Raw genomic sequence first — 16004 nt, 5'->3', positions numbered from 1 at the left:
CAGGCATCGCCAGGGCACCCGCCGCGCTGCATCAGCACAGCGGTCTGTCCTTCAGCAGATTGCTGCGCATGCTGCAGTGATGGCCTGGGCGAGTGCCAGTGTCTCAGGCGAGCAGCGAGCACCTGCCAATCAGCCAGCTTGCCCCCATTCCTGCAGCCGTCACTGCCACTCCCCCAGTGGAGCTGCTGGAGCCTGCTGCTGCCCAGCCACAGCTGCAGCAGTCACCAGCCAGCCCCTCGAGGGCCAGAGCTCGTCTAGGCCGACCCCCAAGGGCATCTCCCATCACGCCATGTGCCCCTCAGGAGCCTTCCCCCAGCCTTGCAGCAGCCACTGGGCACACTTTGAGGAGCAGCAGCAGGGCGGCCAGGGGCCGCAAAAGGCTGGACAAGGAATCGCCCTCGCGGGCCACAAAGTAGAGGGTGTGGGCAAATGTGTTTTTATATGGGGATGGTTGTTTTGTTTATGGGGATGGTTGTTTTTGTAAGGCCGAGGATGAAGGCCATTTTTGTGGAAATGTTTTGTTATTCCTGCCCAGGTTGTGGGAGAGAGTCATGTGTCTGACAGTTTTTTGGGTGTGTTGTCTGTTTTTGGGTTTCATGTGGGAAGGGCCCGGAGTTTGTTCAATAAAGCATTTTATTTATTCAGCTTGTCCATGTTTGATGTTTGAAGTGGTTGTTGCCTTAACCGGCTGAGGGCTTGCGGAGCGGCTGCATTCAGGTCCCTTCATTGCCACAAGCCATTCCCTGACAGGGGGCCTAGAAGTGTCGTTCAATAAGCCGCCGACGGGCGGCCCTTGGACCTTGTGCCTCCCTCCTGGGCTGGTCCTCCTCCTCCTCCTGCGGAGGTGGTGCTCCAGCGTGAGGTGTCAGTGCCAGAGTCCTGCGGCTAGCCAGGTTGTGCAGCATGCAGCAGACGACCACGACCTGGGAGACTCTCTCCGGCGAATACTGCAGAGATCCTCCGGAACGATCCAGGCAGTGGAACCGTTGCTCGAGGACACCAATCGTTTGTTCTATGATGTTCCTAGTGGCTTGATGGCTTTCGTTGTATGCCTCCTCAGCAGGGGTCCTGGGCGCGCGGAGCGGGGTCATGAGCCAGGTACACAAAGCCTTTGTCCCCGATAAGCCATCCTCTTGGGTGAGGCTGTGCCTGGAACATGTCAGCCACAGTAGTCTGTCGCAGGATAAATGCATCGTGGCTGCTGCCTGGAAAGCGGGCATTGACAGCTAGGATGCGCTGCCTGTGGTCACACACCAGCTGTACATTGAGGGAATGGTAGCCCTTCCGGTTGCGGTAATCCTCGGCATTGTGGATAGGTGCCCGCAAAACCACATGCGTGCAGTCAATGGCGCCCTGCACCATGGGGAAGCCTGCTCTTCTCGCAAATCCCACTGCACGCTGCTGCTGCTTCTCCAGGGTCATGGGGAAGGAGATGAATTGGTGTCTCCTTCTGAAAAGGGCATTGGTCACCTGGCGGATGCAGCAATGCACAGCGAACTGGGATATGTTAGCAATGTCCCCAACAGCGGCTTGGAAGGAGCCGCTTGCATAGAAGTTCAGAGCCACCGTGACCTTCACTTCCACCGACAGAGACGTCCTGCACCTCAGCTGTGGACGCAGATCTCTGTGAAGCAGCTGGCAGATCTCTGCAACCACCTCCCTTCTGAAGCGCAGCCTCCTAACACACTGCGCGGCAGGCATGGTGAGATAGGACACCTGCTGTCGGTATTTCCTGAGTGGGTAAGGCCTAGGTAGCGGACGCCTGTTGCCCCCTCTGCGTCTAGCCAGGGCTGCCCCTCTCACACAGCGTCTGCGAGCCCTTCGCACATAATGCTGAAACTGAGGGTTGGCACCCCATGCAGCCCCCATAATATACTGGCAAACAATGACCTCACAATGAAGGCGAATTGCCAAGCTCTGGCCTGAAGCCAAAAATACCTCTCCTATGTTGGGCCAAAGCAGTAAGCTCTCTTCCTTGGTCTCTGTCCAGAAATCCGTTGCACAAGAGTGATTGCTGCAAAATGGCTGGCCTTTATAGTTCAGGGTAAGTGCCCTTTAATTAGCACCCCGAGGCCCGCATGGCCTCTGCTGCGTTCCAGTTCAGAGTTCTTAGGAGCGCCACGCCCACATTGGGCGGGCGCGACTGAAGTTCCGGATTGGGGCGCACAAAGGGAGTTGCACGAGGAAATGACGTCATAATCTGCGCGCGCAGCTGGGTGCGCGCAAACACTTTGCGCCGGCGCTAAATGTCTACTGAAGTTGGGCGTAGGCGCAGATCGCCCTGCGCCTGGCCGCTAAGTGCCTAGCGCTCGAGATCTACTCCTCCTAAGGCGCTAACGGCTGGCGCACGCAACTGAATTTCTAGGCCTCTGTTTTTGAATAAACCAACATTTTATTATGACTAGCGCTCCACTTTTTAAAATCCCAATTATTTAAATTAGGTCACGGTTCAATTATGTATTGTTTGCAGTTTTGTCTATTTTGCAGGAATTATGATACACTTGCAGCGTGGGAGGTGAAAAATTCCACAGGCCCAATAGTCCACCCACCACCCCCCCCCCCCCCAATCCCACCAGGATGTGTCTTACCTGTTGTCTAACATTTTAAACTCATTTGCAAAGCTCACATAGGGCCTCTAATGGTAGAAACCTGGTAATGCAGTATGACAATTCTACCTCAGCCCTTGCAATGAAATACACAAGGAAAGACCATCCAGCTCATCCCTCTATTATATAGTGATCCCATCGGGGCATCCAATTGTATTTTGAATACCTGCAATGTTTTTAACTCTTAACTTTGCTTTGTAGATTATTCCAAAATGCAACCTTCAGTATTTTCAGACCACCATATATTGTCAGTTTGAGATTGTCTTAGCAACCAGCAATAGAAAATCTGCTTCATTTATTCCAAACAGTTATCACTCCGAATAAGGACATTTTCCAGATGTTGGTTCTAAATATCGCCAGAGGTCAGTTCTTGTTGTTAGATTCGAATTTCGGTTTTACTCCAAAATTCGAATCTAACATTGTGAACAATGAGCTGTCCTGGACCAGTGTCCCCCTTGAATACCTCCTACCATCTTCTGCTCCCTGTGCAAGTAACACAATCCGATTTTCCTTCAATGCTGAAAAGCAGATTTTGTTTTATCTGAATTAGAATGGTTGCCCCAAGCAATCCAACGTACAGATTGAAAGTCAAATTTTCATAGACACAGTCCTCTTTGTTCTGGAATCAGAGTTCAGCACTATGTGCAAATTGGAAATTGCCACCATCCAAATGACCAAAAACACCAGGCACAGAGTTCTTTAAAAAGCTATGCCACGCGTGTATCAGATGCTCTTCCTTATCACTAGATAAACTTCTTCTCTTCTTAGGCAGTCCCTCGGAACCGAGGATGACTTGCTTCCACACTAAAAAGGAGTACTCAGGTGACTGATGAGTCCAATGCGGGACCTACAGTCTCCGTCACAGGTGGGGCAGACGGTGGTTGAAGGGGCGGGTGGGTGGGGTGCTTGGGTTGACGTGCGCTCCTTGCGCTTGGCTTCCGCTTGCTCCCAGCAAAGAGACTCGAGGTGTTCGACGCCTTCCTGGATACTTCTCCACTTTGTGCGGTCTTGGGCCAGGGATTCCCAGGTGTCGGTGGGGATGTTGCACTTTTTCAAGGAGGCTTTGAAGTGTCCTTGAATTGTTTCCTCTGCCCACTGGGGCGCTCTGGACATGTCAGAGCTCCAAGTAGAGCACTTGTTTTGGGAGTCTCGTATCGGGCATGCGGACGATGTGACCGGTCCATCGGAGCTGATCGAGTGTGGTCAAAGCTTTGATGCTGGGGATGTTGGCCTGAGCGATATCACCGACGTTGGTGCGCCTATCCTGCCAATGGATTTGCAGGATCTTGGAGGCAGCGTTGGTGGTACCTTTCCAGTGCTTGGAGGTGCCTGCTGTAAATGGTCCATGTCTCGGAGGCATACAGGAGGGCGGGTATTACTACTGCTCTGTAGATCATGAGCATACAGGATAAACTAGATAAACAGCATCACTGAGATACATTCTCACTTTTGAATTCAACAACGACTTATATAGAAATGGTAACCTGTGAGCACAACAATATTAGGAAAGAGGAACTGCAACAACTGTAATAAAAACGTAACCAAAGCAAGACTTTACTAATAATCCAGTAAAGGAAAAGACGACAAAGCAAAGCTCTGACTTAAAAACGTCAAGATTCAACATCTAAAACTTTGTGCTTTTACATAAACTTTTCAACATTAAAAATATTGAAAGTCAAAAGGACCTTTTCAGTACATGGAAACAACAGTACATTTGTGCTATAAGAACAGAAAATGCTAGAAATACTCAGCAGGTCAGGCAGCCTCTGTGGAGAGAGAAACAGAGTTAACGTTTCTGGTCGATGACCTTTCGTCACCTGATCAGAGGGAGGGAGACAAGGGCAGAGAATTAATGCAGCTCACAAGGCTTCTGATAGAAGGATGGGGATGAGCAAGCGATGTAAATATTTAAAAGGGATAGTGTCTGTTATCTGTTCCCGCCCCATAGAGGGGCAACAATTTCCTGTTGTATGGGAACCTGAACGAATGAGACAGATTTTATATTGCTGGTTGCTAAGACGATCACAAACTGGCAGATATTAAATGGAATGAAGTCATCGCATTCTGAAAATACTGAAGGTTGTATTTTCTTCTGCTTTCAGTCACTGAATGAAACTCACCCAAATCGGCAGCAAATAGACTGCAGGATCCTCAAATAGGCCGAGGAGAAGATCCACCAGCACAAAAAAATAAGTGACTCCCTGTGTAGACCAGTGATTGTACAATTTGTAGAATCTAGGGGAGAAAAAGTTCCCACAATTATTAATCTTCTTATAATGTGAAAGAAATACTGAAAGGTGAAGAAGAATTTTGTTAGATAAAAGTGGAGTCTGAAAGTCAAAGGATTTCTGTTAATTGGGCTACTGCAAATAATAACTCAGTCATTATCAAACGGTCAGCTGGCAATGCTTGGCCTGCTATTGCACGGGCATGCACTCAGCCTAATCTTTCACAATACAGTTAAACACCTAGGCTGGGCTGCTCTTCAAGGCAAGTTTTATCTTTAGCCTGCTTTTTCTAATTAACAGTGTTCATCAGCAACAAGTCCGGCAGTTTTTCCAATTCTTAAACTGTGTTGTTAACTATCCCCTTCACACTTGGGACTCCCAATTCATGAGAACATGAATAAGTGGAACTAATGTTTCTGCAATTTTTCTACAAACAGTCTGAAAAATTACCATTAAGGAGCTGATAGGATAGATGGAGAGAAACTATTTCCTCTGGTGGAGGAGTCCAGGACAAGGGGGCATAAACCTAAAAATTAGAGCTAGGCCGTTCAGGGGTGATGTCATGAAGCACTTCTTCACACAAAGGGTAGTGGAAATCTGGAACACTCTCCCCTGAAAAGCTGTTGAGGCTGGGGGTCAATTGAAAATTTCAAAACTGAGTGATAGATTTTTGTTAGGCAAGGGTATTAAGGGTTACAGAACCAAGGCGGGTAAATGGAGTTAAGATACAGATCAGCCATGATCTGATTGAATGGTAGAACAGTCTCGAATGACCTACGTTCATCTCCCCTTTCCCACTTGACTAGAATCTACATAGAATTAACATATGGCGATAGTGACCATAATTCGGTGAGATTTAAGGTGGTCATGGAAAAAGACAAAGACGGCCCGGAAATAAGGGTTCTAAATTGGGGGAAGGCCGATTTTAATAAGATAAGGCAGGATCTGGCCAAAGTGGACTGCGAGCAGCTACTTATAGGAAAATCCACATCAAAACAGTGGGAGGCTTTCAGAAGGGAAATAGAGAGAGTACAACGCCAACATGTTCCTGTAAAGGTCAAGGGTGGGACCAACAAGCAAAGGGAACCTTGGATGACAAGGGATATACAAAAATGCATTAGGAAAAAAAGGGGGGCTTTTGGCAGTTACAAAAGACAAAGGAAGCCCTAGAGGAGTATAAAAGGTGCAGGGGCATACTTAAAAAGGAAATTAGAAGGGCGAGGAGGGGCCATGAAATAACACTGGCGAGCAAAATAAAAGGAAAATCCTAAGATGTTTTATAAGTATATTAAGGGCAAGAGGATAACCAGGGAAAGGGTAGGGCCCATTAGGGACCAAAGTGGCAAGCTGTGTGTAGAGCCAGATGAAGTAGGTGGGGTTTTAAATGAATTTTTTGCCTCTGTGTTCACTATGGAGAAAGACGATGTAGACATAGAAGTCGGGCAAGGGGACTGTGACATACTTGAACATATTAGCATCGAGAGGGAGGAGGTACTAGCGGTTTTAGCAGGCCAAAAAGTGGATAAATCCCCAGGCCCGGACGAGATGTATCCCAGGCTGTTGTGTGAGGCAAAGGAGGAGTTTGCAGGGGCTCTGACACAAATTTTCAGAACCTCCCTGGCCACAGGGGATGTACCAGAGGACTGGAGAACAGCTAATGTAGTACCATTATTCAAGAAGGGTAGCAGGGATAAACCAGGGAATTACAGACCAGTGAGCCTAACATCTGTGGTAGGGAAATTATTGGAAAAAATTCTGAGGGACAAAATTAGTCTCCACTTGGAGAGGCAAGGCTTAATCGGGGATAGTCAGCATGGCTTTGTCAAGGGTAAATCATGTCTGACCAATCTGATTGAATTTTTCGAGGGGGTGACTAGGTGTGTGGATGAGGGAAATGCTGTGGATGTGGTTTACATGGACTTCAGCAAAGCTTTTGACAAAGTCCCGCATAGGAGACTGGTCAAGAAGGTAAGAGCCCATGGGATCCAGGGGGCCTTGGCGCGTTGGATCCTAAACTGGCTGAGTGGCAGGAGGCAGAGGGTGATGGTCGAAGGTTGCTTTTGTGACTGGAAGCCTGTGTCCAGTGGGGTACCTCAGGGATCGGTGCTGGGTCCCTTGCTGTTTGTGATCTACATTAATGATTTGGATGAGAATGTAAAGGGTATGATCAGTAAGTTTGCGGATGACACGAAAATTGGTGGGGTGGTAAATTGCGAGGAGGAAAGCCTCAGGCTACAGGACGATATTAATGGGTTGGTCAGATGGGCAGAAAAGTGGCAAATGGAATTTAACCCGGAAAAGTGCGAGGTGATGCATTTTGGGCGGACAAATAAGGCAAGGGAATACACAATGAGTGGTAGGACCCTAGGAAGTACAGAGGGTCAGAGGGACCTTGGTGTACATGTACATAGATCCCTGAAGGCAGCGGAACAGGTAGATAAGGTGGTTAAAAAGGCATATGGGATACTTGCCTTCATTAGCAGAGGCATAGAATATAAGAGCAGGGAGGTTATGATGGAGCTGTACAAAACGCTGGTGAGGCCACAGCTGGAGTACTGTGTGCAGTTCTGGTCGCCTCACTATAGGACGGATGTGATTGCTTTGGAGAGGGTGCAGAGAAGATTCACCAGGATGTTACCTGGGATGGAGCGCCTCAACTATGAATAAAGACTGGCCAGGCTGGGGTTGTTTTCCTTGGAGCAAAGGAGGCTGAGGGGGGACCTGATTGAGGTGTACAAAATGATGAGGGGCATAGATAGGGTAGATAAAGAGGAACTTTTCCCCTTAGTAGGGGGGGTCAATAACAAGGGGGCATAGATTCAGGGTAAGGGGCAGGAGATTTAGAGGGGATTTGAGGAGGAACTTTTTCACCCAGAGGGTGGTTGGAAGCTGGAACTCATTGCCTGAAAGGGTGGTAGAGGCAGGAACCCTCAACATTCAAGAAGCATTTGGATGGGCACTTGAAATGCCATTGCATACAAGACTATGGACCAAATGCTGGAAAATGGGATTAGACTGGACAGGGATTGATGGACGGCGCAGACACGATGGGCCGAAGGGCCTCTTTCTGCGCTGTAAAACTCTGAGCACAAAAACAGGCCATTCAACCCAACTGGTCCATGCCAGCGTGTATACTCCATATGAGCTTCCTCCCACCCCTCTTCACCTAACCCGATCACCATAACCTTTCTCCCTCATGTGTTTATTACTCTTTCCAATTTATACCATTTCAAATGCTCCATCTACATTTCCTGTCCTAGTTTGGGGAGCGGGTGGGAGGGGAAGTGATAGACATCCGTGGATCAGTCATGCTGCAGCAGTGTCATTATTTTAAATTTGTCTTTACTACACTGCCTGCCATTACTTACCTCAGCATGATCTTCAATAATTCCATCAGGTCACACCTTAACCTTCTTGGTGCTACATGAAAATAAGCCCAAACTTCTTAAGCGGAAGGGTCGAGAACCAGAGGACACAGATTTAAGGTGGTTGGCAGAAGAACCAAAGGCGACATGAGGAAAACCTTGTTACGCAGCGAGTGGTTAGGATCTGCAATTCACTGCCTGAAAGGGTGGTGGAGGCAGACTCAATCACGACTTTCAATAGGGAGTTGGATAAGTACCTGAAGGAAAAAAATTTGCAGAGCTACGGGGAAAGGGCAGGGGAGTGGGACTACATAAGTAGTAGGAGCAGGAGTAGGCCATACGGCCCCTCGGGCCTGCTCCGCCATTCAATAGGATCATGGCTGATCCGAACCTAGACTCACGTCCGCTTCCCTGCCCGCTCCCTGTAACCCCTAATTCCACTATCAGCTAGGAAACTGTCTATCTCCGTTTTAAATTTATCTAATGTCGCAGCTTCCACAGCTCTCGGAGGCGGCAAATTCCATAGATTTACTACCGAGTGAAGAAGTTTCTCCTCATCTCAGTTTTGAAAGGGCAGCCCCTTATTCTAAGATTATGCCCCCTAGTTATAGTCTCACCCATCAGTGGAAACATCCTCACCGCATCCACCCGATCAAGTCCCCTCACAATCTTATATGTTTCGATAAGATCGCCTCTCATTCTTCTGAATTCCAATGAGTAGAGTCCCAACCTACTCAACCTTTCCTCATAAGTCAATCCCCTCATCTCCGGAATCAACCGAGTGAACCTTCTCTGAACTGCCTCGAGAGCAAGTATATCTTTTCTTAAATATGGAAACCAAAACTGTACGCAGTATTCCAGGTGTGGCCTCACCAATACCCTGTATAGCTGCAGCAAGACTTCCCTGTTTTTATACTCCATCCCCCTTGCAATAAAAGCCAAGGTTCCATTGGCCTTCCTGATCACCTGCTGTACCTGCATACTAACCTTCTGTGTTTCATGCACCAGGACCCCCAGATCGCTTTGTACTGTAGCACTTTGCAGTTTCTCGCCATTTAGATAATAACTTGCTCTTTGATTTTTTCTGCCAAAGTGCATAACCTCACACTTTCCAACATTATATTCCATCTGCCAAATTTCTGCCCACTCACTTAGCCTGTCTATGTCCTTTTGCAGGTGTTTTATGTCCTCCTCACTCACTGCTTTCCCTCCAATCTTTGTATCGTCGGCAAACTTGGATATGTTGCACTTGGTCCCTTCCTCCAAATCGTTAATATAGATTGTAAAGAGTTGGGGTCCCAGCACTGACCCCTGCGGAACACCACTAGTTACTGATTGCCAACCCGAGAATGAACCATTTATCCCAACTCTGTTTTCTGTTAGATAGCCAATCTTCCACCCATGCCAGTATATTACCCCCAATCCCGATCAGTAATCTTTTGTGTGGCACCTTGTCAAATGCCTTTTGGAAGTCCAAATACACCACATCCACTGGTTCCCCCCTTTATCCACCCTGTTTATTACGTCCTCAAAGAATTCGAGCAAATTTGTCAAACATGACTTCCCCTTCCTAAAACCATGCTGACTCTGTCCGATTAAATTATGCTTATCCAAATGTCCTGTTACTGCTTCCTTAATAATGGACTCCAACATTTTACCAACCACAGATGTTAGGCTAACTGGTCTATAGTTTCCAGCCTTTTGTCTACCTCCCTTTTTAAATAAGGGCGTTACATTAGCAGTTTTCCAATCTGCTGGGACCTTTCCTGAATCCAGGGAGTTTTGGAAAATTACCACCAATGCATCTGCAATCCCTGCCGCTACTTCTCTCAAGACCCTAGGATGTAAGCCATCAGGTCCAGGGGATTTATCCACCTTTAGTCCCATTACCTTACCGAGTACCACCTCCTTAGTGATTTTAAATCGTGTTTAGTTCCTCCCCCCATAGCCCCCTGTTTGTCCAGTGTTGGGATATTTTTAGTGTCCTCTACTGTAAAGACTGATACAAAATATTTGTTCAGCATTTTTGCCATCTCCATGTTCCCCACCACTAATTTCCCAGTCTCATCCTCTAAGGGACCAACATTCAATTTAGCCACCCTTTTTCTTTTTATATAACTGTAGAAACTCTTGCTATCTGTTTTAATATTTTTTGCTAGTTTACTTTCATAATCTATCTTCCCTTTCTTAATTAATCTTTTAGTTATTCTTTGCTGGCTTTTAAATGCTTCCCAATCTTCTATCCTCCCACTAGATTTGGCTACTTTATATGCCCTTGTTTTCAGTTGGATACTATCCTTTATTACTTTACTTAGCCACGGATGGCTGTCTTTTCTTTTACGCCCCTTTTTCCTCAGTGGAATATATTTTTCTTGAAAGCTGAAATATCTCCTTGAATGTACACCACTGCTCATGTACCATCTTACACCTTAATCTATTTTCCCAGTCCACTTTAGCCAACTCTGCTCTCATACCTTCATAGTCTCCTTTATTTAAGCTTAGTACGCTGGTTTGAGATCCAACTCTCACCCTCCAACTGAATTTGGAATTCAACCATGTTATGGTCACTCATTCCAAGGGGATCCTTTACTCGGACATTTTTTATTAATCCTGTCTCATTACACGGGACCAGATCTAAGATTGCCTGCCCCCTGAACTGCACTGGCTCGACGGGCTGAATGGTCTCCTTCTGTGTTGTCTCCTTCTGTGTTGTAACCATTCTATGCAACATTCTAGTGAATCTGCACTGTACATTTTGCATTGCCTGTGTATCCTTTCTGTAATGGGGTGCCCAAAATTTCACACAATATTGTAAGTGCAGCCTAACTAATTAAAAAATTTTTTTTATTCATTCATGAGATGTGGGCATCGCTGGCAAGGCCAACATTTATTTCCCATCCCTAATTGCCTTCGAGAAGGTGGTGGTCTTCTTGAACTGCTGCTTTCTATATGAAGGTACTCCCACACTGCTGTTAGGTAGGGAGTTTCAGGATTTTGACCCAGCGAAGATGAAGGAACGGCGATATATTTCCAAGTCAGGATGGTATGTGACTTGGAGGTGGTGGTGTTCCCATGCGCCTGCTGCCCTTGTCCTTCTAGGTGGTAGAGGGCACGGGTTTGGGAGGTGCTGCCGAAGAAGCCTTGGCGAGTTGCTGCAGTGCATCCTGTAGATGGTACACACCGCCTTGTCTTGTACTAGTTCAATGCTACCTCCTTGCTTTTATATTTCATGCCTCAGGATAAAAATCATAGATTCCTGTTACCTTTGTTTATGGCCTTACCTACATCCTGATCTTTAATGATCTGTGTATCTGCACACCAAGGTCTCTCTACTCCATTTAAAAATCTAACCATTCAAGGCATTTCCCTTCCCTGTTCAACAAATGTGTCACTTTAATTCTGTGCACCGCACTTTAGGAAGGATGTGAAGGCCTTAGAGAGGGTGCAGAAAAGATTTACAAGAATGATTCCAGGAATGAGGGACTTCAGTTACATGGAGAAGCTGGAAAAGCTGGGGTTGTTCCCCTTAGAGCAGAGAAGGTTGAGAGGAGATTTGATGGAAGTGTTCAATATCATGAGGAGCCTAGACAGAGTAGAGGTAAACTGTTCCCATTGGCAAAAGGGTCGAGAACCAGAGGACACAGATTTAAGGTGATTGGCAAAAGAACCAAAGCCGACATGAGGAAAAACCTTTTTTACGCAGCAAGTGGTTAGGATCTGGAATGCACTGCCTGAAAGGGTGGTGGAGGCAGACTCAATCGTGGCTTTCAAAAGGGAGTTGGATAAGTAGCTGAAGGAAAAAATTTGCAGGGAAAGTGCAGGGGAGTAGACTAGCTGAAGTGCTCTTGCAGAGAGCAGGCATGGGCTCGACAAGCCAAATGGCCTCCTGTACTGAAACCATTCTATGATTCTATGAATTGTGAAAATATTCTGTGACCAGCCTAAGTAATGTTTTTCAGGTTGGCTTGAGAGATTGACTTGACGTGAGCTAAACTCTGCATCATATACTAAACCCTAGATATACAACAGTAAACTTGGATAGCCATTTCTTACATTAATTGTGCACATAATATGGAATTTTCCAGCTAAGTATCCCTACTAATGGGTGCACAGCTCCGATATTTGAATTCCCAATCTTGATGTGGGAGGGAGGGGATGCTCAGATCAGAAATTTAGTAAGAAGGTGTTCACTCAAAATATATTCAAACAATTATATTGAAACAGTACGAACTTGAATTTATAGGTGTTTTCTCTACCACAGAATTCAAAATGCCAACTTTCATCATGGAACACATCATCGAGACAGCACTTATGCTGGTTCTGGATCACAATGGAAAATGACATGCCTTGCTGCAGGTCTGATACAATGTGAACTGACTTTGTACTAGAAACACTCAATAAACCACAGCCCCAGACCACTCCAAGGCAATGAATCATGGAATTGTAGAATCTTACAACACAGGAGGCCATTCGGCCCATCTTGCCTGTGCCAGCTCTTTGAAAGATCTACCCGATTAGTCCCACTCCCTTGCTCTTTCCCTGTAACTCTGCCAATTTTACCTTTTCAAGTATATATCCAATCCCCTTATAAAAGTTATTATTGAATCTGCTTCCACCACCCTTTCAGGCAGTGCAGATCACAACAACTCGCTGCGTAAAAAAGTTACTCATTTCCCATCTGGTTCTTTTGCCGCTGTGTTAATGGATTAAGTTTAGTGTGATAGGCTCTCAAGTATGTCACCTGAACTGGAAAAACCAAACAGCTGTATTTGTAATTCTTAACCTCGCAAAGCATGAAATTAACAAAAAACCTTGAAACCCGTTTCAACCTATGGGATAATAGATTATTAAACTCTTACCTGATTGCTTGTGGTGAAGTTTCAAACTGGATGTTTCGGTTATACTGAGCATCGGAGACATAAGCTGCAGCCAGTTGAAGTTGCTGTTAAATTGTAACATGAATTAAATTAAACAGGAAAATAATACAGTAATGTTATTCCAAGTACAGGAAACTTTTTTTTAAATCCGGCACCGACAGGACTGACGTGGTGCCGGTTCATCAAAAATTCCGGATAACCGAAAGCTATAGTAAAAGATACGGAGCCGAGAGCTCTGTATAAAGCAACAAACCCTGTTGCTTAGCAGCAGGTTCAGAACAATGGCCAAAAGTTCCAAGCGTCTCTGTAGCTTAGCAACAGCTGCAGGCACACCCTTGCACAGCAACAGATGGATGAAGGCAAGTAATAAAACTTACCTGAACCTACTCCTGAATTTTACCGGTTAACCGAGATTTCCGGTTATTTAGGTGCCGGTAAATCGAAAATTTCCTGTATGATTTACCAAGAAATAATCCTGACAGTATCTTGCTGTTATCTGTTGGATTGCCTACATTATAAGTGACTACACTTCAAAAGTATTTCATTGCCCGTAAAGCGCTTTAGGACGTCCCAAGATCATGAAAGGTGCTACATAAATGCAAGTCTTTCATTCTCTCTTCACGCTATAAACGGACAGTAAATGCATAAACCAATGCTTCCCTCCCCTTTCATGTTGCAAAGCTTTTATGAATTGTGGCTTGAAACTACAGGATTTAGCACCACATTTAAAACACTGGCCTAATCACCTTTACAAACAATTCTGATGGACTGATGACAGCAATCGTAGAGAAGTGAGTTAAGCAAGCTGTGTTCCCCATTCTCCTTCTCCGCACCCCCCTCTCCTGCAGTACATTTCCAAAGACAACTGCTTTCCTCCAATACCTCAGGCATTCTTGTGTGAAAGCAGGCTACCTCAGCGATGGAAGGAAGGGATGGGGAGGGAGAGGGACAGGAATAATTACAGCTAGGTCTGAGCTCATTTTTGCGTGCAGTTTTGGTCTCTTTATTTAAAGGAAGGATATACTTGCATTGGAGGCAGTTCAGAGACGATTCACTAGGTTAATTCCCGAGATGAAGGGGTTGCCTTATGAGGAAAGGTTGAGCAGGTTGGACCTATACTCATTGGAATTTAGAAGAATGAGAGGTGATCTTACTGAAACAAAAGATTCTGAGGGGGCTTGACAGGGTCGATGCAGGGAGAATGTTTCCCCTCATGGGGGAATCTAGAACTAGGGGACACAGTTTCAGGATAAGGGGTCACCCATTTAAAATGGAGGTGAGGAGGAATTTCTTCTCTGAGGGTCGTGAATCTTTGGAACTCTACCCCAGAGAGCTGTGGAGGCGGAGTCATTGAATATATTCAAGGCGGAGATAGACAGATATTTGAGCTACAGGGGAGTCGAGGGTTATGGGGAGGGGGCGGGAAAGTGAAGTTGAGGCCAAGATCAGATCAGCCATGATCTTATTGAATGGCAGGGCAGGCTCGAGGGGCCGAACGGCCTACTCTTGCTCTTATTCCTCAAGTTCATTGCTACACAATTACTTATATACACACTAACACGCGCACCCAGAGTTCAGTGACAGTCACTGGACAGTGACTGGGAGCACTAACCAATTGTAAAGTACTGCCATCATTGTTACCCAGATGGGAATCAGTTCTTACAGCACAAACCTTGGACCTCCCTTGTCTGTATTGCTCAGTACCTCTCAGTGCAATTGGGGTTTGGGGGGGGGGGGGGGGGGGGGGGGGGGCGGGGGGGGAAGAGAAGAATGGTGGCAGGAAAAAAAAGTTTGCTCTGGGAAGGCAGTAGTTGTCTCCATTAACAACAGAAAATGCTGGAAACACTCAGCAGGCCAGGCATCATCCTTGGAGAGAGAAACAGAGTTCACGTTTCAGGTCTGTGACCCTTCGTCAGAACATGTGTCAGTTTGAGTCTTTAAATCAAACCATTTTTTTTTTGTTCTTTTGCTTTTTCTTTCTCTCGAGGTTATCAATCGTTATTTTAGCTGTTATGTGTGTACTTTTTAGGTATCACATTCTCTATACGTAGCCTTCTTAACTGAAGAAATATTCAAGCTCAAAGGTTGCTGGTATTTTTTTTTTTTTTTTTTTTTAAATGGGCTAAAACAGTTAATTAGCTGCTAAACTGACCTTCGCTCAGCAAGTTTAAAACGGCAGTTGCAAGATCACACATGCTTTACCGCAATTGTATTACAAAACACAATGAAACAGTTCAAATATCTACTGATGGAAAGTTTCAGAAGAATTGAATTATGGCGGGAGGCATGGGGATTAGCGAGAAAAATTTAAGGTTTCCGATTTGGCTCCCGTTCCCCTTACGACCCCCAATCCCACACACCCTTTTAAGAACATAAGAAATAGGAGCAGGAGTAGGCCATTCAGCCCTTCGAGCCTGCGCCACCATTCAATGAGATCATGGCTGATCTTCTGCCTCAACTCCATTCACTGGCCCTATCGCCATATCCCTTGATGCCCTTACTAGTCAGAAATCTATCGACTTCTGTTTTGAATATACCCAATGACTGAGCCTCCACAGCCCTCTGGGGTAGAGAATTCCAAAGATTCACCACCCTCTGTGTGAAGAAATTTCTTCTCATCTCAGTCCTGAATGGCCTACCCTTTATCCTGAGGCTGTGGCCCCTGGTTCTAGACTCCCCAGCCAAGGGAAACATTCTCCCAGCATCCACCCTATCAAGCCCTGTAATAATTTTGTATGCTTCAACAAGATCCCCTCTCATTCTTCTGAATTCAAGAGAATATAGGCCTAGTTTACTCAATCTCTTCTCATACGACAATCCCGCCATAGAAACATAGAAGATAGGAGCAGGAGTAGGCCATTCGGCCCCTCGAGCCTGCTCCGCCATTCAATGAGATCATGGCTGATCATCCAAATTCAGTACCCTGTC

General features: G+C 46.0%; 1 protein-coding gene across 1 annotated transcript in view; it reads right to left on the bottom strand.

Moving 5' to 3' along the window:
* Positions 1 to 16004, bottom strand: part of tpcn3 (two pore segment channel 3) — an 84269-nt gene that overhangs the window by 35563 nt on the left and 32702 nt on the right. The window contains exons 2-3 of the mRNA XM_085997862.1: positions 13059 to 13141; positions 4727 to 4841 (exon numbers count right to left, since the gene is read on the bottom strand). Of these exons, the coding sequence (XP_085853988.1) occupies positions 4727 to 4841; positions 13059 to 13141 (198 nt within the window). The remainder of the gene's footprint in view (positions 1 to 4726; positions 4842 to 13058; positions 13142 to 16004) is intronic.

Source organism: Somniosus microcephalus, chromosome 9 (assembly GCF_052327205.1).
Source record: "Somniosus microcephalus isolate GS21.2 chromosome 9, FLI_Smic_1.0, whole genome shotgun sequence".
In the NCBI taxonomy this organism is placed as follows: domain Eukaryota; kingdom Metazoa; phylum Chordata; class Chondrichthyes; order Squaliformes; family Somniosidae; genus Somniosus; species Somniosus microcephalus.
The sequence above is the reverse complement of the archived record's forward strand: the minus strand, read 5'-3'. Positions and strand labels throughout refer to the sequence as shown.